This window comes from Acomys minous (assembly GCF_964271855.1).
Source record: "Acomys minous genome assembly, chromosome: 15".
NCBI lineage: Eukaryota > Metazoa > Chordata > Mammalia > Rodentia > Muridae > Acomys > Acomys minous.
The window spans coordinates 4,864,862-4,890,860 of NC_140497.1; the positions used below are offsets into that span (position 1 = coordinate 4,864,862).

Here is a 25,999-nt window from a genome sequence, read left to right on the forward strand (position 1 = left end):
GTGCTGCCAGGCTGAGAACAGACGGTTTTCTGTTCCCCTGACAACCAGGCATTACGCTATGGGTGGTTTCTATGATAGATTTTTACCTGCATAGAAACCTGCTCACTTTACTGGGCTTTCTGGTTCCCTGCTTTTATACCAAATCCCAGCCGCTGGTCTCCACAGTCTCCCTAATCTTCAAGCCCCCCCCAAGTCCTCCTGATTCCCCCCAGTCCACTGCAGCTTCACTTTGTGTCTTTTCCATGTGAGTGTGTTGCCTCGCCGGCCACTCTTGCCAATGGCATCTCTTGGCCAGCCACAACTGCTGATGCCTTCCTAGGAGGTTCCTTCTGTTCAGACACAATTGTATCATAAAGGTGTAAATGAGTTTCAGCTGATAAAAAGTAAGGGATACATGAATCGCCCCATTGGTCATTGGTCTGACAGCTTGGGGTAGCCGCTGACTGGGAGTCGGAGAAGGTCCTCCAGCAGCAACAAAGTTTCCAGTTGAAGAGGTCCATGGGGATCTAGCCTGATGCTGCCATGGTGGCTGTGAGGCTGTGCCTGCCTCCCTACTCCGACATGTCAGAGGCAGACAGGAGACAGAGAAGGCTGAGTAGAAAGATCAGCTGCCCTTCTCAGTGATGCAGAGGACAACTGATGCCAAGAAGCAAAGATGCCGAAGAGCTAAGGACCCGTATCACATGCAGGGTTTCTAGGACTGCCAGCGCCCCTGAAACAGCTCACATTTTCCATTTTCCAAGAAATGTGGAAAACGCATCGGTGTAGACCATGCGCTGGATGGAACCCAGTCCTAAACTCAATCAATCCTAAAGCCTGGGAGGACAGGAGGAGGCCCCCCCACCATGATGGCAATCAACGGGAGAGGAAGTAGAAAAGGATGAAAGGAAAATCTCCAGACACTAGGAGGGTAAACACTCTCCCCTTGACACCGTGCCACTAAACAGCCCTAAATAACGCATCATGCAAAAGGGACAGATGAGAGTCTAGAGAGTTTGTGTGTATGTACGTATGTGCTTATGTGTACATATGTATATAAATAAATATATACATGAGAACTTATACATGAGAAATATAGACGTATATGTATATGGCTGAAAATAAAAGCACAGTGTATCTATCAACAGTCAGCACAGTGTATCTATCAACAGTCAGCACAGTGTATCTATTAACAGTCAGCACAGTGTATCTATCAACAGTCAGCACAGTGTATCATCTATCAACAGTCAGCACAGTGTATCTATCAACAGTCAGCACAGTGTATCTATTAACAGTCAGTCAGCACAGTGTATCTATCAACAGTCAGCACAGTGTATCTATCAACAGTCAGCACAGTGTATCATCTATCAACAGTCAGCACAGTGTATCTATCAACAGTCAGCACAGTAGAAAGGCCTTTGGTAATAGCAAATGTTCATCCACTGGGGAATAGAGAAATTCTGAAATCTAAGGTTCAGTCTCAAAAATGGAGAGATTTGTTTTGATTTTTGTTTCGTTTCATTTTTTGAGAAAAGAGACAAGGTCATGAAATTAGGTGGGTGAGTACGTGGGAAGAATCAGGAAGGAGTTGGAGGAAGGAAAAAATGTGATAAAAATATATTGTATGAAACAATTTAAACAAAAAAATGTATGGTAAAAATCAATTCAAAGTAAGGAAATGGCAGCCAGGGATATGGCTGAGCAGTTAGGAGCACTTGCTGTTCTTGGAAGAACTCTGAATGCAGTTCGCAGCCCTCGGCTGAGGTGGCTCCCAGCTATCCTTGACTCCATGTCCAGAGCATCTGCCCAGTGTCTCTGGCCTCTGTGAGCACCAGCACTTATGTGCTGACATACACACTTCTATGCATAATTTTTAAAAAATCAAAACAAATCTTTTTATTAAAAAAAAAATGACGAGTCCTTTGAATACATGGATGAAGATTAAAAAGTTTTAGTTAGGTTGACCAAAAAGGACATAAATAACCAATATCAGGAAAAAGTCAGAAAATACTTCCATGGCCCTTCCAGCAATCCAGAGGTCAAAGGGGAACACAGAGGTCAAAGGGGAACATAAGTGACTCCCACATGGTGTGGCGGCTTCACTAAAATGGACCGATTCCTCAGAAAGCTCAGCTACCTCAGCTCACCCCAGTGACGGAGATCCTCCAAGCAGGCCAGTCAAGGAAAGGAATTTAAAATTCAAAATTCCAAAAAAAGAAATCTCTTTCTTCCAGATGGCTTAACTGGAGAATTCTACCAAATGTTTAAAAGAAAATTAGTACAAACTTCATGTAGTCTGATCCAGAAAATAGAAGACAGGATGCTTTCTGATTTGCTTTACAAAGCTGGCATTACCCTGATCCCAAAACCAGAAAAAAGCTCAAACACAAAGATGTGCGCACACACAGTGGAAAACAATCCCTCAAGACCAGGTTTGGATAGCAGACTGCACTCAGCAATTTGTGATATATATATTTCTCATGGCCAGTTAATGCTTTCCAAAAGTGTAAATACTTTCAATATTTGAAAATGATTCCAGATGATCCAGAATAGGAGAAAACTCATCTAATTGTATCAGTGGAAGCCAAAAAAGAGCTTGATTCAATGCAGCGTACAGCCACAACAAGCATCCTAAGCCGGCAACTCTGGAAGAAATTGCGTTGCCCCAAAAGAGTCTTTTGCTGAGAAAGACAGCACATCCCAAGGAAGAGCATCCACAGCCACCCATTGCTACTGCAATACGCAGCAGTGGAAACTGGGTGCTTTACTCTCAAGACCAAGAGGACGGCAGCGATCCTGGCTGTCATCACTCTGTGCAGAACAGCGTTGGAGGTTCTAGTGAATCTAATGAGGCAAGAAAGGAAATAAAAGCCTGACAGATTGGAAGTTAACACACACACACACACACACACACACACACACGCACACACACCACCCATCCCTGCTTATACAGGACATAAATATCAATGTGCAAAACCACAGAGGATCCATTAGATAGAAAGAAAACCATAGCAGAAGTAAGGAGTTCAGGCAGGACACACAACATAACAGTAGCAATGAAGAGGCTATGAAATTGAGAGGAAATGTCAGGAGGAACGTGGGAAGAGTTGGAGGTGGAGAGGAATGGGGGGAGTAGATGTAAACACAACACTCATGTATGAAATCCTCAAAAAAATTTAAAAGATATAAGAAAAACATAGGAATTTGTCTATTTTAAAGTCAGCAATTGGCATTGAAATTAGACATGGTAGCACTCAGAATTACTGATAAGACAATGCTCAAATACAAGTCTCAAGTCTCAGAAATTATATATATATATATATATATATATATATATATATATATATAGAGAGAGAGAGAGAGAGAGAGAGAGAGAGAGAGGAGGGGGGGATGCAGTGAAGAATGCAAAGTGATGACAGAGCAGAAGAAGTACACCACACTCATGAATAGGAGATGGCACAGCACAGGAATGACCCGTGCCTTTCGTGCTTCCAACTGAATGCTATGCATTTCCTACAACAATTACAGCCCATGCTGTATGCGCGAATGCGTGCACATGTGTGCATGTGGGCGTGTACCTGTATATGATGGAGCATTCCTGCAGTAATGCCAGTGCCACGGAGTCAGAAGCAGGAGGCACATGAGTCAGACCTTGTATCAAAACAAGTATTTCTGTAGTCACAGAAGCATGGCTCATCTTACTGGAAATTTTACTAAGAAAAGATTCAAGCACTAAAGTAGCCATGATGATGTTTCTAAAGTGAAGTGGGAAGAATCAGCTGACTACATGTCACATGACATTTCAAATCTTTTGTTTTTAAGACAGTGGCAGAGGGCAGAAGGCGCCACCAAAGGACAAATGGACTGAGCCATTTGAGGGGGTCCATCAAAGAAAGTCTGAACGGGTAGGGCCCGTGCTGATGTAAACACCGCTCTGGTCAATCTCCCAGTTTTGATTAGGAACTTGCCATGGAAGGAAACTGGTTAGGGACACATAGAACTTACCTGTGTTATTTCTTGAAAAACCAGAGCACTTGGGGTATCCTAAAATTAAAATAGTAAGTTGTAATATTTAAAAGACATAGGGAGATGTGATTCATACCATAAAGATGTCATGGATATGTACCTTGTATATAGACTTTTATTTTACTTTTGACACTACCATCTTGTACATGGGGCACAATGATCACATTTACCTGTTTCCCTTTCTAATCCCCCTGCTTCAGCCAGCCTGCTTCTTTCCAACCGATCCCTGTGCTACCCCCAGGACCCTTTTCCTCCCTCCCTCCCTCCCTCCCTCCCTCCCTCCCTCCCTCCTTCCTTCTATTCTTATATATCTTTCTTTCCTTTTTGACCTTTTAAAATATCAGGCTCTGCTCAGGCAGTCTTGATGCTGTAGGTCCATGACTATAATGACCATGTTATATTAGAGTGAATTTGTGATGCCAATAGCAAATTCAGTCATTAGGTGGAATTAATTCTCTTCATTCAGAAATAAAATGTGGAGTCTGGTTGTATTTTAACTTTAAATACTATTTTTTAACATATGTCTTGTGTGTCTGAATACACGCTCACATCCCATACATATATGCATATATTGTGTGTGCCCTTTGCAAAGTACATAAAAACTATGCCCCAAACAGTATGTTGCAGTGCAGCCTCAGCAGCAGATAACTGTCTCTAACATCATTTTCATACTAAAATATTCCATGGAAGACAGGCAAATACTTCATTTCAGGTTTGAGATTAGAGAAAGTATTTGCATCTAAGTTTGGAGAATCCATGCCTGTCAATCATAAGTAACACCTTGGTCACTTGAATTTGTGTGTTGGCTGTTGTAGTATCCAGTGTTTAGACTGAATTGAATTCAAATCTTGTCAGTCAGGAGTTGGTTCAGAGGTTTTACAGTTGGAGGACTCTACAGAGTGTGAGTTAGTCCCTGGAAGAGGACTTAAAGGGCTTTCTAAATTTATTCTGTACAGCATAAGTAGGTAAGCCCACCTACCCTGTAATGCAATGTTTCATGCAAAAAACACTTGCCATAAGATAAACTCTACTAACCACACACTCTATGATTCCTATAAACACCAAGCCATCACAGAATACTGCTGTGTGTGCCTGTGCATGTGAGTGTGTGCATGTGCTTGTGTGTGAAGTATATCTTTCTAGGGAATCTCCATTAGGGAAACTGTGAAGTTCAGTTTTAGTAGAGATCTTAGCCTTGAGTCTGGTTCTGTAAGCCAGTATATCATGTATGACAACTTCCCAGATTTCACGACTTTATGCTGGCAAAACACGGATCTGTGTAATCTTTAGAATGACCATGCTAGGGCACAGTATTCTCACTCACAACATATCAAAGCCTCTTTTCTGTTTCACTAAAGAGTTGTCAATTGTGCCCATGGACAAGGCATTTGCTAGTTGCTGTGATGAGTGAGCTTATGAACAAACAGGAAGAGAGTCAGCTGATGAACAAACAAGAAGGAGAGTGAGCTGTTCAGGAAACAGGAAGGAGAGTGAGCTGATCAGGAAACAGGAAGGAGGGTGAGCTGATCAGGAAACAGGAAGGAGGTTGAGCTGATCAGGAAACAGGAAGGAGGGTGAGCTGATCAGGAAACAGAAAGGAGAGTGAGCTGATCAGGAAACAGGAAGAAGAATGAGCTGATCAGGAAACAGGAAGGAGAGTGAGCTGTTCAGGAAACAGGAAGAAGAATGAGCTGATCAGGAAGCAGGAAGGAGAGTGAGCTGTTCAGGAAACAGGAAGGAGAGTGAGCTGATCAGGAAACAGGAAGGAGAGTGAGCTGATCAGGAAACAGGAAGGAGGGTGAGCTCATCAGGAGACAGGAAGGAGGGTGAGCTCATCAGGAGACAGGAAGGAGATTGAACTCATCAGGAAACAGACAGACACTGCTTAGACACAATCTTATCATGGAGGTTAGAAGAGGCCAGCGTGATATAAGCCATTGACAGAAACAAGAAAAATAAATAAAAACGTGTTTACAGAAAATCAGTTAAGTCTTGGTGTGTGTGTGTGTGTGTATGTGTGTGTGTGTGTGTGTGTGTGATGTATGGAATCATTACATTCTCATGCAGAAAATAGAATGTTATAGATTAGAACTGTATAATAAAGATCCCTGAGCACCAGAATCCCAGCAGCTCTGTGTAAGTGACACTCCCATCCAACAATGGAGTTGGCAAGTTTCAGATGAGAATATAGATGTTAGAAATGAACTTTTGGTCTCCTCATTATTTCAGTTATAATAATAAGTAGTGCTTTTTACTACTAATAAGTAATACTATGAATTACTAAGAATAAAAAATGGGGGACTGAAGAGGCAAATTTGGGGTCTGTAGCCACCATCAGATGGCAAGGACAATCTTAGCAGGGACGTCATCTTGGTCATAAAAGTTCTCTACCTTAATAGTATGCAGAAGATGGAACAAAGAGCTGTTTGGAAAGGAAGTAAGAGCCAGAGATGTTCTCAAGCAGAATCCTAGCTTCTTCCTGAAAGCTACTGCGAATGAGTGAAATTAGAAATGATGTTGGGAACGTAAAGACCAGAATAAATACTCCTGACAGTTCTGGGGTGTGTGTACTGTCATGTGATGCCATTAAAAAGTGTATCAGGAAACTCTTGGCAAGCAGGGCTGGTCTGAAACCTCAGCATGGGATGGGGGGGGGGGTGCAGAGAACCCCTCCTTACAGCAAGACCTGAGGACTAGCCTGTCTGTGCGGTCACAGTAAGTGATGTGGAGTTCCAGCACCGGCTGCTACTGTCCTCAGCCTGAGGTTCAGGACCTGAGAGAAACCCAGTGAAACATCCATTTCAGAGCTCTGGAGGAGTTGGGGGATCTGAGGAGAGACTGGGAAAGTTCAGGGAGAGTGAGAAGATGCCTTAGGCTGTTAGGGCTGAGGCTGTGGCCCAAACACCTGTGTTGGAATACAGCCAAGTGTCGGCAGCAGGAACACGTGAAGCCAGGAAGAGGGTGTTGGAAGAGGGGAATTTGGACCCAATATATGGAAGGGCCCTTAGGGAATCTGGGAAACAAGCCCAAGGCAGTATATATTTTTTCAGAGGCCTTGGAGGTTGTGCCGGGAGAAGGTGAGCTCAGCTGCCATTAATTTTTTACAAATGTTTTTTGAAGAAATGACAGCCAAAGTCCTGTGGGTCTGATCAGGTGTGGATCAGCACCTAAGATTTAAAATGTAAAATTGGAACTTGGGCACATTAAGCCCAGGTGGACTCAAGTGGCTGTGAAGATGAGGTGGCCTTGCTTGGTGGCACTGGGCTGACCTCCAGAATACAGGAAGAATGGGGAAGCCAGGCTGGCTTACCTCCACATTGTGAAATTATGGGTTGAATGGTCCTTTATGATGGCAAGGAGCTGTCCAGCTTCTGACAAGGGTCTCATCTGGTCACGACCAGCCCTGCTGAGAGGCGCTTCGCTGTCGCTGATGGTGAGCAATGCCTGTCCAGTGAGATGAAAACCCACGGTGGCTTTCAAAAGGATTTTTCAGTCACCTTTTATCCTTAAGTAATTTTGCTGTTTTTCTCTCATTACAGGTAACGTATGAACTTGGTGGAGCTGTCGAGAGAAATAAAGACTCTCTTTCGCAGAACCTCCTATTCGTAATGAAAAGTAAGTTGATTTTTCTCCCCACAGTGATTTCTTGACCTTGGGACAATTTCCTGTAAAACGCACTATCACCTGAAGGGCGGTTGGAACACCATTTACTCTCCAGTGTTCTGGGTAATGAGCATGTTGCCGCGCTGTATGCTGATTGCAGCCTAATTTGGAATCCAGTGGAAACCCAAATTTGACTAAGCTTTTTAGCAGACAGACATGTAAAACACCTTTCCTGCTCAGTGTATGCATATGAAAGAGGTTGTCCGGAAAACTATTGAACATGAATGTGGCTTCTGAACTTATTTAAGCCTCAGCACGGTGAATTCCATTACTAAAGATGACTCCAGGGCACAGCTAGAGTGGTATTTTATTTTTACGTACTTTCAGTTATGAAGTATTAATGCCCTCTAAGTAGAAAGCTGATCAATGTATACATGTATAAGTACATGTATATGTATGTATATATATATATATATATATATATAAATTTATTGGCTTCTAGTTAGTGAGTTTTAATATTTTATATGCATAGACCAACTATAATTCTGTACAGTATGTAATACTATATCCTACTATATACACCATAATCAGATATGTGTGGTTCTGTCCCCTCTAATATTCTTGATAGAGTCTCTTGTAGCCTCTTAAAGGAGAGTTGATGCTAAGGCAGAGTCCTTCACAGAAGGACAACTCAGGCTTTTGTGAGGCAGCCAGATGCTTGGAACTGGAGGTCAGACATCTGCGTCACCACTGACTCAGGGAGTCACTGGCCGCGTCACAGCCTCACAGTCGTGACGCACTGTTTACACAGGGGCTCTCTTCTCTGGCCTCTCAGTCATGCAGCTATCCTGAGTTCTCCCGGCTGAGACACCGCAGAGGAACAGGAGTGGGGATGACCTCACACAGACATGTGACATGATCACCCCCTCGGGAGTCCCAACCTCACTGGGACACTCACCCTTGGTCGTCTTCCCTTTTGGTCTCCGTGTGGATGTCTGACACATGGAGCATGTTGTAGACGTTGTCACTTTGCTTTGCTTCAGTTTCCTGCAGTGGTAGAATACACATGTACATAGACTGAGAAAAGGTGACTGGGGTCATTTTACTCTTACTTGTCTCACAGATGCCTTCATCTTAAAGTCCTGTCACTGTTGTTGTTTGCACTTGTTAGTAAGTTGACTTGATTCAGAGAAACACTGGTGACCATGGCTGAGCTCTCAGCAGGAGGACCGAGTTTACAGTGTGCTGTGGTGTAGCCGCGGCTGGTGTGTGAGGCAGTGGATGCTTTCTGTGGAGGGCACAGGAGGCAGCAGGCTTTGGGAACCTACCTCTGCTGCTACAACAGGACCTCGCTATAGGCTGTGCAGAGGCACACAGCAGCGCTCACGCAGCACTCTGCATAGTCGCGCAGGCCCATGCGGTGCCCACACTCAGCCTACAGACAGCAGTTACCCACGAACCTCATCATTCTGCAAAGAAACCTGGCTGTGTTGGTGTTATGTGCATCTGCAGAGCATAATGGTGCCCTGGAAAGTAGCTATAAGGGCACATAACTGATAAACACTGGCCTCCAGTGCCGTCATCTTCACAGTAGAGAACCCAGTTGAGGAAAACAGAGGTTTAACTTTGATGAAGATAAGAGTCTGCCTTTGTGTAAGGGGGCGGGGCTACCCATCAATGCCTAAGTACAGAAGTAAATAAAACTGCCTCTTCCCAAAAATTAACTCATCCATCTCTAAGAGGCACGAGACAGGCAGGATACCAGGGAAGTCTGTTTTCTGCTGGCACTCACACAGCTGTGGCCAGCTGTGTCAGGAAGACACCAGTCCCTGTCTTGACCCCTATTAGAAGAATAATATGTATGGGTCCTGATTCCCCTCCCCTTCTCTCTCTGTCTCTCTGTCTCTGTCTCTGTGTGTGTCTCTCTCTCACACACACATACTTTAAATACATGTCATAACTGCTTAATTATTTTATCTTTAAATGGGTGATAGTTTATGCTTCTTGCTTATATTATCTTGAGGTGTTTTTAATTTATTTAATTAATTTATTCAGATTACATCTCAATTGTTATCCCATCACTTGTATCCTCCCATTCCTCCCTCCCTCCTGCTTTCACCCTATTCCCCTCCCCGAGGTCTATGACAGAGGGGGACCTCCTCCCCCACTATATGGTCATAGGTTATCAAGTATCATCTTGGTAGCCTGCTTATTCATTCTTTGAGTGCCACCAGGCCTCCCCACCAAGGGGAGGTAGTCAAATATGGGGCACCAGAATTCATGTCAGAGTCAGTCCTCACTCTCTGCTCAACTGTGGAGAATGTCCTCTCTATTGGCTAGATCTGAGTAAGGGTTCAATGTTTACTGCATGCATTGTCCTTGGTTGGTGCAGTAATTTGAGCAGGACCCCTGGGCCCAGATTCTCCCATCATGATGTTCTTCTTGTAGGTTTCTAGGGCCCTCTGGATCCTTCTATTTCCCCATTCTCCCATGCTTCTCTCACCTAGAGTCCCAATAGGATGTCCTCATATCTATCCCAATCTCCTGGTAAGTGAAGACTTTCATGGGACATGTGTCCAATTATAAGTGAGTATATACCATGTGAGTCTTTTTGCTTCTGGGTTAACTCAGTCAGGATGACCATTTCTAGTTCCATCCATTTGTCCACAAATTTCAGGATTTCCTTGTTTTTAACAGCTGAGTAGTATTCCATAGTGTAAATGTACCACAGTTTCCTTATCCATTCTCTGACTGAGGGACATTTAAGTTGTTTCCAAGTTCTGGCTATTATGACTAAGGCTGCTATGAACATGGTTGAGCATATGATCTTGTTGTGTGGTGGAATTTCTTCTGGGTATATTTCAAGGAGTGGAATAGCTGGGTCTTGAGGAAGAAAAAAATACTTTACACTTTTTTTTTTTTTTAGAATTTCCCAATGCTCTTTCCACGGATGAAGATAAATCTTGCTTCTGTCTTCACCTTGCCTTCTTTTCTTGTGTTTTCTAAAACACTTTCCTCTCCATGTCCAACTCTTCTGCGCACATCCTAGACATCAGGAAATCAATCACTGATGCCCTTCCCACAAACAGAATACATGCACATGCACGTTTGCCATTCTCCCACCATGGTCTTTTCTACTTGCCTTTCTCCATTTCTTTTCAATCACTTTGACTCCTAGGCAATGCTCCAACTTCTCAGTGCCCACCTTATTAATGATCAGTACTGAAGTGCTGCTGGTTTTGAGCAAGGGTTCAGAGTCCATTGGTGTTCCCTCCTATCAGGAGCTGGGGTCCCACAGAGATGAGGGATGCTCCGTGCTCCAGGAGGTGTTCCAGGAGGTGCTCCAGGAGGTGCCGGTCTTTGAGACTATATAAGCTGGAAGACTACATAAGCATTCTGCCCCATCAAAATAATACCCAGTGATTCTGCTTAAGTCAAGGCTTTTCTCTGAGGGCTGTGAAACCAGTTTTTTCCATAAGCAGTGGCACTCTACTCTAATGGCCCTCTTCCCCCTTTGTTAATTAGATCCTTTGTTAGTAGGATGAGCCTTGGCCATCAGACCCCAATGCAGCCAACACTCACCTCTTTTTGATGAGTTCATTGATTTTTCAGCACTTGCTGACAATGACCTTCCCAAACCTCTCCAATGTCCATCCTCCTTGTTGCCAATGTTGAGTCGGCAATTTGTTCAGGGAAAAAAATGTTCTGTCTGAAGAACTGGCAGTGACACATGCCAAAGCCTTTGTCTGGGTGAGCTCTTAATACTGTGGTGGTATTTTGGTTAGGTATGTGCCTGACATATGGATGATGTGCAGATGTGTAGATATATACTAAAAGTAACACATTTATCCCAAAACCTGCGATTTTAACTCAAAAGTCCAGAGTTCCCTCCTGACTGTCTCTTCCGCAGTCACACTGCTCTTCTCTGATAGCGCTGTCTTTGTTTGTTCACTAACATAGTGAATTGTCACTGACGATTTTAGACACACATACAGAGACTGTATATACACAGCACGTGTGTAATATGTGTGGTTTGCTCTTCTGTGTGTGGAAAAGGTAGAAACAACCCCTCCTTGTTGGTGAATACTGTGAACCGTCTGATGGCCTGAACAGAACCCTAAGTAGTTATGCAAATTATTTCAAGTTTTAATTTTTCTGTAATCTTCAAGATAAGGGCACTGCTGTTTTCACCGTGTTTTTAAAGCCACTTGAGCTCATAAAGTATCTATATATACACACCAGTAGTGAAAAGCTCCTCCCAGATTCTTAGCTGATACACACATTATTGTTTCTATGCTATTTAAAAGATTCATAATCCAACACTCGCCTGTTGGAGCTCTGGCTCCACCTTGCATAGCTGGGCAAGGTCCCGTAACTGCAGACCTTTAGATGTGAGGAGCCTGAATGGTGTCAGGCCCCCTCATCTCTGCAGATGAACTGGCTCAGAGACAGAGGACTGGTTTGGTTTGGGGGTTTTGTTTTTGTCTGTTTGTTTTTGCTACTTTACCTAATGACAGCTGCACACAAATGAGGCAGAGCCACCAGGAGTGTTTAAATCCTTCTCCATGCGAGGTCAGCGCTGGTGCAGTGTCTTCCGGCCGGGGCATTTTCTTGCAATGGGGAACTGCTACTGTCAGGTCTGAGCTGGTAAGAGTCAGTGCTGACAATCAGGACAGGAGGAATTATACTCTTTACAGAGCCATGACCCACAAGCTGAGGCTGCGAAGCTGTGATCAAGACGCAAGCCAAGGCCTGTGACAGTCACCATCTGTCAGGAGAAATGAGTGCCGGGGAGAACACTGTGGAGCCGTGGGAAAAGTAGACTCCACTGTCCACTGTGTCAGCAACGTTAGCCACACAGGGCAGGGGAGGGGCGCTTCCACAGAGAGCGAGCCCAGCGTTTGGCAGTGATTTTAATGCCACTTAAAATGTTCATCTATTTATCTTCCAGCGAGTGAAAATGTTGTGATCAGCCATTTGTTCCAGTCAAAACTGTCACAAACGGGATCGCTCATATCTTCCTACCCATCATTTAAATCCCGAGGACAAAAATCCACGCTGCTCAGTAAGAGGACGGCCTCTTCGATGGTTGGCGTAAACAAGAACTACCTAGAACTTAGCAAGGTAGGCGCTCCGCTGTCCTCCCCTCTGCCGGACTTACGTTCGCTCAGTGTGCTCTCTTCCCGCCTTACAGGCACAGGCTTCATACAGTGGTAAGGCATTTGTGTTCTAACAGCAGAAACTAAGGGAAGGATGCTGGTCTTGTTGGCGTTCTGTTGCTGGGACAAACGCCACGGCCAAGAGCAGTGCAGGGGAGGCAAGGGCTTATTCCATCCCCCACGTCTCAGTCGTCACTGGGGGAAGCCAGGGCAGGAGCCTGAAGCAGAGACCGTGAAGAAGGGCTGCTTGCCGACTCACTGTCTGGCTGGACCACTGCCTGGGGCCTACCTGGGTTTCTCACACAGCACAGCCCAAGACCACAACCACTTGTCCAAGAAGTGATGCCATTCAGTGGGCTGGACTCTCCTACATCGAGGAAGACAGTCCTGCACAGACATGTGCACAGGCCAACTGGATGAAGACAATCACTTCATTGAGACCTTTGTTATTGTTGTTGTTGTTCTTAGGGTGCCTCTAGGCTGTGTCACGTTAACAGTTATGCTAACTAGGACAGGTAGCATCTTAGGTTGTAACTGTGTAAGAAGATACAGAAAGGCTTGGTACAGAGACGATCAAGTGTGAGCAGTTTTATAGTGATAGCATTCGTTGTCTCTGTGGCATCTGTTTATTTATTTATCTTTATAGCCATCTTTTTGGATGAACATAAAGGAACTCTAGGGCAATTGGATTAAGAAGTAAATTTAGTATCCTATCCTACTAACCTGATTGTTTCCAAGGTCTGGGTGTGTAAATGATCCGTTGTCACTTCTTTATTTTTCCCCTAGACCAGACTGTTTCTACTGTGTACTTGTAGACCTTAAACTTGCTTTTGTATTATGCCAATTGTTAGTGTGTTTCTTCCACATATGTTGGACTTATGACTAAAGGCTCCACTTCTAAAAGAGAACTAAACCTCCATTCTGAGTTATTTCAACTGCTGTGGAAATGCACTGCTTTGTTTCTGAGATCACAAGAGCAGACTGCTTTACACACCTCTTCCTTATGCCTACCAAAATGTAAAAGAGGGGACACACGATTTGGGAGAGGTTGATTTTGAAAATGCAGTTCCTAAGGCAGGTTGAAACATATCTTAGCTCTCCAGTTCAAAGGAAAGCATAGTTTAAAGTGCTGCCCTTTATAATAAATGGCAGATGTGTATGTATGTGTACATATGCACTTATGTATCTGTGCATATGTATGTGTGTGTTCATGTGCATATACCTCCTCATACATATGTGTGTGGATACATGAATATGCATGTGGATGTTGTGTGAGTATGTGTATATACAAGTGGGTACATGTGTGCATATGTATGTGTGTGTGCTTCTGTACCTGTTTATACATGTGTATATATGTGCACATGTATGCATATCTATGTATGTATACATAAATATATAGGTATGTATATGTATGCATCCATATGCTTTTGTGTAATGTATATGTGTATACCCATTGTGTTTGTGCATATACCTGTATGCATGTATATGTATGTGTCTATCTGTGTACGTGTGTATGTGTGTGAGTACATGTGTGTTTGTATGTGTCTGCCTGTGTGCATTTGTGTACTTATGTTTATGTACCTGTTTGTGTGTTTGTGTGTGATGTGTGTGCAAGCATGCCTGTGTGTGCATACCTCTCTGTGTGTGCATGCCTATGTGTGCCTGTGTATATGTATATGTGTGTTTGTGTAAGTTCATATGTATACATGCCTCTGTGTGTGTGTGTGTGTGCGTGCTCACATGCTTGTGTGTGCATGTGCCCACTAGGATCAGTGGCCCTTAGGCATGTTGCAGAACTAGACTTGCAATCCCATCTCACTGCCTAGGAAAAGCCATCGCTACATTAGAAAGATGAGGCTCCCTCGTGAGAGAAGCTGGATTTCAAAGGCCTTTCATACAGACCACACACCAAAAGTAAGACGTTATCATGCACCTCTAAACTGCACATTTTCCCTCAGTTATTGAGCATCTATGACCTGGGCGTCCTCAGGCTTTTCCCCAAAGAACTGGAGAAGTGATAAAACTCACAGCAGCAAGCCACCCAGAAAGAGAAACCTTGTGCCCCACGTCCAGAGATCGAGACTTATTTTTGTCATAATTCCTGAAATGCTTTGCTTCCACTGCCCTTGCTTTTACCATCAACCTACCCCAGTCCTCATATACCTGACCCTGAGCCAGAAACATGGCATTTTACCCATTCCTTGACTTGACATGATTTGGGGCACTGCGTCCCCTTGTCAGCCACCATGACTTACTGGATAGTTCCTCCTCACAGAAGGAAATGAGCTGCCATCCTCTTGGTACCAAACAGACGCTGATTGCACCTCATCAGCTGCCGTCCGCGGAATGTTTTCTCCCACCGTGTTAGGAGAAATTATTTCAGAGCAGTGGATATGTTAGTCTACACTCTTATAATTCAGTAAGATGTAATGCGGCGTCTTTCAGCCCTTGCTGGGATTTAATTAATTACCTCCTGCCCTTTATTTCTTCACTCAACAGAGCCATTTTCACTGTCTTTTAATTTTTTCCCATTATCATTTAATCTCTGCTACATATGATATTTTTCTTTTAAGAGCCGGTTTTATTATTTATTGAAGAACACTGTCTTCTGTCAGTATTCAAGGATAAGTACCTTACTAAGCCATCCCTTTTAGTGGTTAAAAAAAAAAAGAAAGAAAGAAAGAAAGAAAGAAAGAAAAGAAAGCGGGAAAAGAAAGCTCCAGGATGCATCACGCCCACACATCTGTGTTAGATAATTGTCTTAAAGTTATGAGAGCCACGTAACAACTGTAAGAACAAAATCATAACAAAATAGCATTTAATGTGAACAGCTGGCAAATACCAGGGCACATCTATAGGTCTCTATTTACTCTGAAATTAAGCTGGGACAGGCAGGCGGTGGGTCTGGTCTAAGTAAGAACCTGCATGTGAAATATTAGCAGTGAGGACCATTGCTTTACCTACAGCTGCCCATTTCCCACGCTTGGAGTGACATCGCAAAAGTCCTTTGGTTCTGACTTTTATGTCCTTGTTTATGTATTTGCCGACAAGTGCATTAACACAAGCAGAAAAGCTTAATTTCTCTTTTTTCCTTCTAAACCAGAAGCAAATAAAACAAATATGTCTTCCTTGTCCCCCTTACAGCTGTTGAAAAAGAGGGGACCTTCCACTTTCCTACAAAGGCTGGGCCGCGGAGACCCCGTCACCACCTCAGCACACCTCACGGTTAGTGACACTCAGCTTCAGAAGCTTTCTGTTTGTCTCAGCCGCAGTGTGCCGGTGCTACCGTTTCTTTCCCCTCTCTAACAACTTGGGCGCCTTCAGAAGAAAGGCCACACACTTGCGCACATGTGCGCACCCGCACGCACGCACGCACGCATACATACACACATGCTAACCCAATGCATAATACACAAACATGTCACGGATTGCAGAGGCCACTGTTTAAACTGCTTTGTCTTCCCACCCATCATCTCTCCACGGAGTTAGCAGCTCTCTTCTCTCTCCGTAGAAATCCTTGGCCGACATCACAGGAAAGCTGCAGAGGGGTAGCCCACACTTCCTCCTTTGCATCAAGCCCAATACTTCACAGCTGCCCGGTGTATTCGATCACTTCTACGTGTCTGCCCAACTGCAGTACCTCGGCGTCCTGGGGCTGGTGAGGCTGTTCCGCTATGGCTTCCCAGTGCGCCCTTCCTTCGAGGACTTCCTGTCCAGGTCAGTCTGGAGCCGTCCTTCTGCCCCCTGTGGAGATACCACCCCGGGGCCATTTCAGCCAATACCTTTCCATTTCTTTTTTGAGCATAATGGTCAGTGGTTCTACTGTGGTGAAAAAGCAAGAGAATCTGGGAGCCAATAAAAGGTGTCAGCAGAACTTATGTGAAAGGGACCAGACTTGCTGGGGACAGGACTGTGTGGCCGTCTAGGGGCTTAGAGATTTACAAAATCACAACATACGGTATTTGCATAGCATTACTCTGACTGGCACGAATGTGGTTATTTTTTCCATTTATCCTGTATGAAGAAATGCAATTTAGATGAAGGTTACGGAGCAACACAGGTGGGAATATTTACCCCTTCTTTGTGTAAATGGAAGCTTACTGGAAGGTAGCAGGAACATCTGTTTGCGCCTCCCCCCCTTTTTTTTTCCTTATAATGATCACAGAGATGGTGAACATGGTGCAAAATATAGGTAAGGCATTTTTTATTATATGGGCCTATAGGAAAGTTTGTTGAACTCAATATTAGAGTTTTAACTAAAAAGCGCTCTATACTGACAAGGAGAATGTTAGGGAACATGGTCTTGTCTCTGCAGGGATGAGCCCACTTGCACACACCTTTACCACAGCAGTTTTCCAGGCATACTCACAGCTGCCCACAACTGTACCCGGCTCTCGGGCTGTGTATCTGCTCACAAGTATTGTGTGGTTTGTATATGTGTGTCAGGGGGCCATGTGGCTGTTTACATGTTCCAGTGTGTGTAAGTATGTGTGTAGGCCACAGGTTGACATCTGGTGCCTTCTCTCCATCACTTTCCACCTTATTTTATGAGACAGAGCCTCCCCATGAACACGGGACACACCACTTTGGAAAGACTGGCTAGCTGGCCAGCACGCCCAGGCTCCCGCTGTCCCTGCCTCCCCGGCATCCTGTGCTTTGTCTGGCTTTTTTTCGTGCATGCTGGTGACCTGAACTCACGTACTCCTGCTTGAGGAGCGTGGTGGTGTGAGTGAGAAATGCCCACCGCGGGCTCATATACCGCAACAGTTTGTCTCTTCCCTGGCTTCACTGTTTGGGGAGGTGCTGGGGCCTTTAGGAGATGGCACCTCGTCCCTGGGGAGGAAGCATGTCATAGGGGTGGGCTTTGAGAGTTTATAACTTCACCCAACTTCCAGGTCACCCTCTCTGCCTCCTGTCCCCATCATCAGGACATCTAACCCTCTGCAGCCATCAGCCAAATAAACTCCCCCTTAAGCCGTCTTCATGGTGTTTCACTCTGGCAACAGAAGAGTAACTAACATAAAAGGCAAACACCAAGGCAGCCGATCAGTCTACCCCAGCGCGTCTATTCATAAACCTTAGTCCGATTTTAAGAAATGAATGAATCAAAAATCTAAATGAAAATACTTTCAAGAAACTAGTTGATGAATATTAATTTAGCTTACATGCATATGCTAATGTTCAATCCTCCGGTCTAGAGCCTTGCCGTGACTCTGTGTCTGGGAGACGCTCACAGTCTAGTGCACAGATACACATGTGCACAGTTAAACAACAGACGGGGCTCTGTAATGGAATTTGTACCATATGTCACAGAGGCAGGGGAGGGAGGCCACGCAGAGCTGGCTCTCAGGTGAAGTTAGTATCAATAAGGTGAAGTTGTTATAATATTAATGCTTATAACTGTTTTTATAGCTTTCATAATTTATAGGGAATAATTGCCAAGTTGGGAATTATATAGGAGTAAACTAAGCCTGGATGTAGGAGTGAACTTTATTAGGCTTGAATAAAAGTGATGGGACATATTTTTGGTTATTGTTCATTAGCATGTATTGTCCCCATTTTTGCTTATTTCCTAAGTAGAAATCAAATCAGTTTTCAGAGATGTATAACATAAAAATGGGTCTATGGCCTCTTTGTTGTTAGAGGTCGGCCATCCTGTACCGTTATGCTCAAGTGGTCTTTGTGTGAATGCACCCAAAACCTGCCTACAGGTGAGTTATATTATCTGAAGAAAAACCAGAGCATCTATATGTGAGTTTAAAACTAAGAGACCCCCACCCAGACATACTGAACCCTTCAGCACGGGACCAACATGGGGTGAAACTCCAGGCTTTGTGTTGTAGCTCTAGCCACGGTCCAGTACAAAAGGCTGACTGGCAGTCCCGCCCGCAGATAAGGGAAAGCATGTTCCAGCATCCTGCCATCGCTCAAGGTCGTGGGACTAACTTTATTTCCAGCTCACAGCGTCTCCCGTACCCTAGGCAACCACACCTGAGCTTCAGGTTCCTCACACTCTGTGGCTTGAGGAGACTCTTATGAATGAGCGTCTCCAACAGCTGGCCAGAAACACTGAGGTTGGTGAAGGACGGACGGACAGAGCTTTGAAAACTCTGGTATAGTCTCTTGGGGACAATTGTTTTGTTCTGGTATCTCCCTTGAAATGCCAGTTCCTTTTTTAAGATAGCCATAACATAGACAGTGTAAGGTCTCCAGCTACCTCCAGCTCCACCTGAGACAGACATCAATTTGCCAAGCTTCTTAGGGACCCTGCCTCCTGGTTCACGGTACTCTGTGGCCCAGGAGGCAGGACTCACTCACGACAGAAGCAGTGTGTTTCTGGCATCTGCTTGTCTGCTTAGTAGGGCTGGCTTAGGAACGAGGTATCAATCATGCTCTGTCTTAAGGGACCCTTCAGAGATTCTCCAGGCAACTTTGTTTCTTCCTAATGCTTATCACAACAAGTAGACATCTGAACTGCGGTGTCCCTACAGAATAGGGTGGGTCGGGGTCACGGCTCTCTGTGTGTGGTAGTACACATCATGGTGATTTCGATTTATTTTACTTTGCCTTTTGTATTTGTATATCTCCTCATCTGAGCCTACCTTAATGAAAATAGATTATGTAATTAACCTTTTGAAATTAAATACAGGTTTTCACATCTATGCTTCTCTTAAGATAATGGTTTCTCAGGGTGAGTTAGTACCCATGGGGAGAAGGGCAGGGGCATAGGAAGGGATATGGGGAGGACTGGGAGGAGAGAAGGGATGGGCTATAATCAGGGTGTAAAGTGATTAAATAAATTAATTAATCAATGAAAAAAAAGATAATGGCTTCTAGGCAAGAACCATCTCTATTGACAATTCTTGCGGGCACCAAATAAATATCTTCAAAATTCGGACCTATAACTTGATGGTGTTGGCCTAGCATGTGTGAGGTTCAATTCCTAGCACACACACACACACACACACACACACACACACACAAATAAACAAATGTCTTCAGATAAAACCTCGCATAGGCAATTAACTGAATCCCAATTTAGAGTAAAAATTTTGAGTAACAAAAGTAATAACCATACTTTTGAATTTATATTAGATAAAGAATTTGGTTGTGTAAATGCTGTTAGTTATTCACTGTATTCCTTTTAGTGTTTTCTTATCTGAAAGAGATGTGATTTCCTCTTGTCTCTCTTTTCAATAGCTAAGCAGAAATAAAATTATTAACTTATTTCAACAGAAACGTATCTCCGTCTCTCTGAATGTGACAGAAACATTGATCTGCAGAGAGATTACTAATCTCTATGGAACTCGACTAAAGTGCAGTCAAAACAGTGATGTCCATGAGCTGACTTGACTTAATGCTCCTTGCATACTCAGACGCTCACCTGCACTCTGAAGTGACCCAGGCAAGGAACCACCATTATAAACACTTACAAAAACCCGTCGAATTGAAAGGCTTGCCATGCACAAGAGCTACGCTTACCCTGAAAGTCTCAGGTGAAAGGAGGGAGAAAGGTGTCCACATTTACAGTTCAGAAGTACGCAGTTGCTTATCTGTGCGATGTTTGTCATTTCTGAGTCCCAGTGTGGTGGTTGATTAGCAAATGCAGACAGGGGCGTCTTGGTGTGCAGGGTGGAAGTCATGGTGTCTTACTTTGCTTTCTGTTGCTCTAACAGGATGCTGTCATCAAAAGCAGCATGGGGAGGAGAGGCTTATTTTATCTTGTAGCGTATAGTTCCTCAAGAAGGGGAATCAGGACAGGACCTCACACAGGGCAGGAACCTGGAGGCAGGAGCTGACGCAGAGGCCATGGAGGGTGCTGCTCAGTGGCTTGCTCCCCATGCCGTTCTCAGCCTGCTTTTTTACATGACCCAGTCAGGACCACTTACCTAGGGATGGCTCCACCTGCAGTGGGCTGCACACTCGCATGTCGATCATTAATCAAGAAAATGCCCCAGACTTTCTTGCAGGCCGTTCGGACGGAAGCACAGCTTCTGACATGTCATCTAAGGAGCTTACCTTCACTCTCTCGTTCTTTATGGAGGTGTTTGCTTCTCGCTGCTTTGCACCTTAAGAGCGGCCTGGTGTGTGCCTTGCCTGTAGCAAGAGTGACTAATCTGACTGTCTGTTTTAAGAACTTTCCCTATTGCTGTCCAATACTTCCATTTTTGAGGCCTTTTAGCATGGCATTGTAGAGGTCACTTCTCACCAACCTACTCTGTAGACCACCACCACCAAGGGCCACCAATCCAAACTGTGCCCTACAATAGCAAAGCTTTTGTTGTGTGTGACTGGGGCTTAGCAGCAGCAGGGCTCAGCTCAAATCAGCTGTGAATTCAGTCTTTGCTTTGTCCAGGCTTCAGGACTATCTCAGACTCATAAGGCACCCTCGGTGAGCCAGAGGGAAAAGACAGGCCCATTGTTCTCTCAAATTCCCCAGAAGCAACACCCACAGGATGGAGCAAGGCCCCGCCCACAAGCAAGGCCCTGCCCAAAAGGAGACTCCATAAAACACACAGGGGAGCACGTGATCCTATCTTGTTAGTTCATCCCAAAACTTAGTGGCATAAAACAAAAGTTTATTCTTCATTCAGCTGGGATGAATGGGTACTTTCCCACAGATGTGGCCAGACAGCAGAGAGAGCTGGCACTGGGGCAGGCCTGCGTGGGTCAGATGTAAGAACATTTCTTCGGACTCATGTCTGGTTTTTTGCCATCCCACTGTGGGCAATTTCTCCTTGTTAAAAAACAAAAACAAAACAAAACAAAAACAGGCTCCCAAGGGGCAGGAAACAGAGCTTTGATCCTCCTCAGTTGAGCACAGCGAACTCTCCTTTGGTTCTGTGAGGCACAACGGTTGCAGCCGATACAGATCTTTTTAGTAGAAAAGAAGCAACTGATGTGGTAATATTGGGACACAGTGCCATATCCTTTTAAAAGGAGACCAGGGAGCATACAGAAGCAAAGGAAAGCCCTCTACGGACAGACCTCAGGTGTGACCTGACATAATTCTTACCGTCCTCCAGTTTGTACAATTAACTCCATGTGTTAGGAAGCACCATATCACCATGTGTTTATGGACTTGCAGAATAAACAGAAGGACTTAGTGAAGGTCATGTCTCACACACACACACACACACACACACACACACACACACACACACACTGAAAAAAAAAAGCTGTACAAGCATGAATTCTGAAGTTCAACACTAACACCCATGTAAAAAGCTGGGAATGGCAGGTCATGTTTGTCATCCCAGGTCTGGGGAGGTAGAGACAGGCGGATCCTTGGGGGCGTGGCAGCCAACATGACTAGCCTACTTAGAGATGACGGGGTTCAGTGCAAAGCTGGTTCAAGTGTCTTCTGGGGAATGACATCTGACCCTCTGGCTTACACACTCACATACTCATGCATCTCACGTATACTGGGGAAGGAGAAAGAGAGAGAGAGAGAGAGAGAGAGAGAGAGAGAGAGAGAGAGAGAGACTTTGAAGAACTTGTGTTGTCTGGCCCCAGCCATCCTTCTCAATGATTGCTTTAATACTCTGCGGGCTACTGACGTTATGACGCATGCTTTACAGTGTGCTGTGCCTTCGCAGTGCCCTAGGCTCAGGGATCCTCTGCTCTCCTCCTGTATTCTGCCCCCTCTTCTCCTCCTCCTTCTCAGTTCCTGTCCTCTTCCGGCATCTAGAACCCTTCGTGGTATGTGCCCGGGGGGTGTAGTGGCAGCTTCTGTAAGGGTGGCTTGCACTTGACAGTGGGTGCAGGGCACTGTCCCTGAAGAGAGAGGCTTATGCTTAGTGAGGTGGCTGTGTTTGGAAAGCACAGAGAATTTGACCAGCCCCAGGATGACTGTATTATGCTTGGCCCGGGGCATACCCGGAGCTGTGCTTTCAGACCAACCCTGGGAAAAATCCTGCCTGGAAGTAACACGAATCGTTTAGCTTGTCTAAGCCACACAGGCTGATCAAAGGCGGCACTGTGCACGAACGGAGCCATGACAGTGAGTAGGGTAGGGGACAGGATGGAAAGAAAACATGCTTAAGCTGATGGGATTCAAAGCCAAGGGCAGCAACTGTCCGATGAAATGAGCAGTCATCAGGGTTTGCAGTCTGTGCTAAAACCTTCTCAAAGTGCCCTTGTGGCAGGCAGGAGATGCCAGCCCCTTTCAACACATCTTTAATAGAAATGAGATTTATAAGCTCAGGGGATATTAAACCTGAAAGCTTTGATTGGCAAATGACGCGTTTTCTTACAAGGCAATTTTGCCAAATCTGACTGTATTCTTTGTGCTTATGTAAGATTTACTGTAATCGGGAATAAAGAAGGCCTTTAATTTTTCAATAAAATATAAACTAAGAGAGAAGCTTCTGCAAACGCCTGGAAAGTCATCCCGATGTAAGTCTAATCCAGTGAATCTTATTTATAACTTGGTTCACTGCTCAGTGGATTGTGGGTGAGCAGTTCCTCTATGATCTACTTCAGCAGTCTGCAGAGGCCCCAGCAGTGAGTACTGGAGACACTCCGGCCATGGGGTCTGCTCAGCTGAGGCCCAGGCAGTGTGGGAGTAAACAGGAGAGAGGGTGTTCAGTATCTGGACACTGCAGGATGTGTGAGCTTGGCCTCAGGGCAGCTAGCACTCAAGATAGATTTGTTTCTTTTCCAGATAGAACTGTGCAAAGTGCCCTTTTTATAAAGTGGACAGATAATGGCGGGTGAGTTGGTGCTGCTGTCTGCTTGCTTGGGTGTGAGGCTGAAGTCGAGGCCTTGGCATGCTTCGCAGACACTCTGCCACGGAGCCCACGAGGAGCGACTTCAGTGCTCACTCTTACCGTCTGGCTCAGCCCCCAATTTCTACTCTTTCAAGCTTTATTATCCCATTGAGACAATGCTCACTTGTTCATTCATCATTCATTTCTTCATTACTTATTCATTCACTCTTACCTTGTACCGAATCAGAAAGTCATTGTAGTTGGCGTAGAAGCAAGCTCGGAGCCTTGCGGTCATGGCCACTGTGTTTTGTGGAGGAGCCCTTTAGGGTGATCACTGACATTAGGCAGATAATACTCTATGTAACTACTAACTATCTTAGGGGCCAGAGCTGAAGCTCAGCGGCAGAGCACTTGCCTGGTATAGCCCAGGCCCTGGGTCCAGTCCCCAGTACCATCGGGAAAACAGCAAAGGAACACGTTGACTTGAGGTTGTCTTGGCAGGAAGTTCCTGTGCTGTGAAGATGGTTTGCGGGCAAAGTGCTTCCCGTAAAAGGGTAATGACCTGAGTCTGGATCTGCTGCACCCACATTTAAAATCAAGGCAACATATATGCCTAAGTGCTGTTCTGTGGAAAGACGGAAAAGGCGGGAGGACCCGGGGGCTCTTTGCCAGGCCAGTCTAAAGGAATCTATGAGCTTTGGGTCCCCAAAAGATGTTTGGAAAGTTAAGGTGGAGAACAGTGGAGGGAGATGCCTGGAACTGACCTCTGACCTCCACTCATACATGTATAGGCAACTGCACCCACACACATGTATACAGCATGCACACCACAGTTCCATGACAGTCAGAGACAGCAAATACCTGTTGCGTGAACTGCACTAGACTGACTGGTGCAGCTTTGTGTGCGTTTTCCTTGTTGAGCTGTGGATCTTGTGTGTGAAACATGATACTTACTGGTGCCCGTGTGAACAACTAATGAAGACCTGCTTATTGTTGCCTGAACAGTTTAAATTATTCACTTTGGCCCTAACTATTTTCCCATAGAATCCTTCACTAGATGTTGGAGGTGCTAATGGTCCTGGCCGTTATGTCTGCAGCTTAGTTAGCAATATTCCCACTTTGAAGCGAATGTTCTGAGATTTCTGGTCACACAGTAACTAACTGGACATTGATGAATTCATGCCTCTATTTTATATGAAAAAGGAAGCTGTGTTTTCTGTTTCTTTCTTTGCTTTTTGAAATTCTTAATGACCTAAATGAATTTCCCTGCTGTGCTGTGAGGCTGGAGATTAAATTGTGCAACAGGGATGTTTTTAACAACAAAAGCATCATATCACAAGAGGCGTTGTCTTGGTCTCATATTCGTGTAAAAGATCTATTCTTAAAGTATGAAAAGATCACAAATAGAAATGACCCACTTTACAGAAAACCACAAGAATACATACTGTTCTGTACTCCCAAAAGCTCCTGTCTCTTAAACCTGAACTCTTACTTCTATGATAGCTAAGTTAGCAAATATTTATATTATATGAATGAATATCATCCACTTTTACGAGTGTTTAATTTTAGCATAAAAGTCATTTGTTTTCTTACCTAGAAATTCAGTCTTACAAAAAATATTGTTTCAGAATAAAATGACTATATTTGTAAACTGTCTTTTTCTAAAGATGACCCATGTATGACTAATTTATTTAGATCTGCATAGAATCCAAATCTATGGCAATCAAATATTGAATAACTTAAAACAACCTTTAGTATACTCAGAACAGTAATACTTGCAGGATGATGAATGTTTTTAATGAGAGATGTGAAAATGAAGAATATATGTAGTGTGTGAGAGGATCAGTAGGAAAATAATTGGGGTGACGCAATCAGCCTCAACAATTGTTGAAAGGACGGAGAGGGGACCAGAGTGGCCTTTTCCAGCTTTGACCATCATGACACTAAATATCTAAGTTCCATTCACAAGCCAGAATATCAAAGGAAACACGGATGAAAGTCATCTGCTTTGTTTTGAAGGAAGGTCTATGAGGCCATCGCAAGGCTAGGGGATAGAATCTGACATTCACTCATTAGCGGCAATAAAGTAGTGATCTAACAATACAGGAAACAAAAATTACACTTTTGCTGTGTGGTTTTCATTAATGATGACCCCATTTCATTTCAAGTCTGGCCTTTATTGAATTGCCACGAAGAATATTTTAAAAGGTAACTATAACATAGGAAAACAATAAATGCGTTGAGCTTGCATTTGGTGCACGCACGTTTAGAATGACCCCACTGTCACGACCACCATCCTTTCAGTAAGTACGCCCCGCGACAGCTCAGAACATAATGGAGCACCGGTACATGCTGACCTCTGACCCTTGGGCATGCTTGGGTTGTGACTCCCAGTGAAGAGAACACACCCTGAGACTATCTCAAGTGCATTAATTATTTTTCTCATCACTGTGACAAAATGCTTGACAGGACAACTTAGGGGCGCCAGGACCTGTGTGTTCTCCTGGGGGTGTTCGTCCA

General features: G+C 44.5%; 1 protein-coding gene across 5 annotated transcripts in view; it reads left to right on the plus strand.

Annotated features, from left to right (window-relative positions):
* MYO16 (myosin XVI) overlaps positions 1-25,999 on the plus strand; it is a 464,729-nt gene that overhangs the window by 320,173 nt on the left and 118,557 nt on the right. For all 5 annotated transcript variants that reach the window (XM_084759479.1, XM_084759478.1, XM_084759475.1 and 2 more), the window contains exons 24-27: positions 7,545-7,620; positions 12,560-12,732; positions 15,912-15,992; positions 16,279-16,484. In XM_084759479.1, coding sequence (XP_084615605.1) covers positions 7,545-7,620; positions 12,560-12,732; positions 15,912-15,992; positions 16,279-16,484 — 536 coding nt within the window. The remainder of the gene's footprint in view (positions 1-7,544; positions 7,621-12,559; positions 12,733-15,911; positions 15,993-16,278; positions 16,485-25,999) is intronic.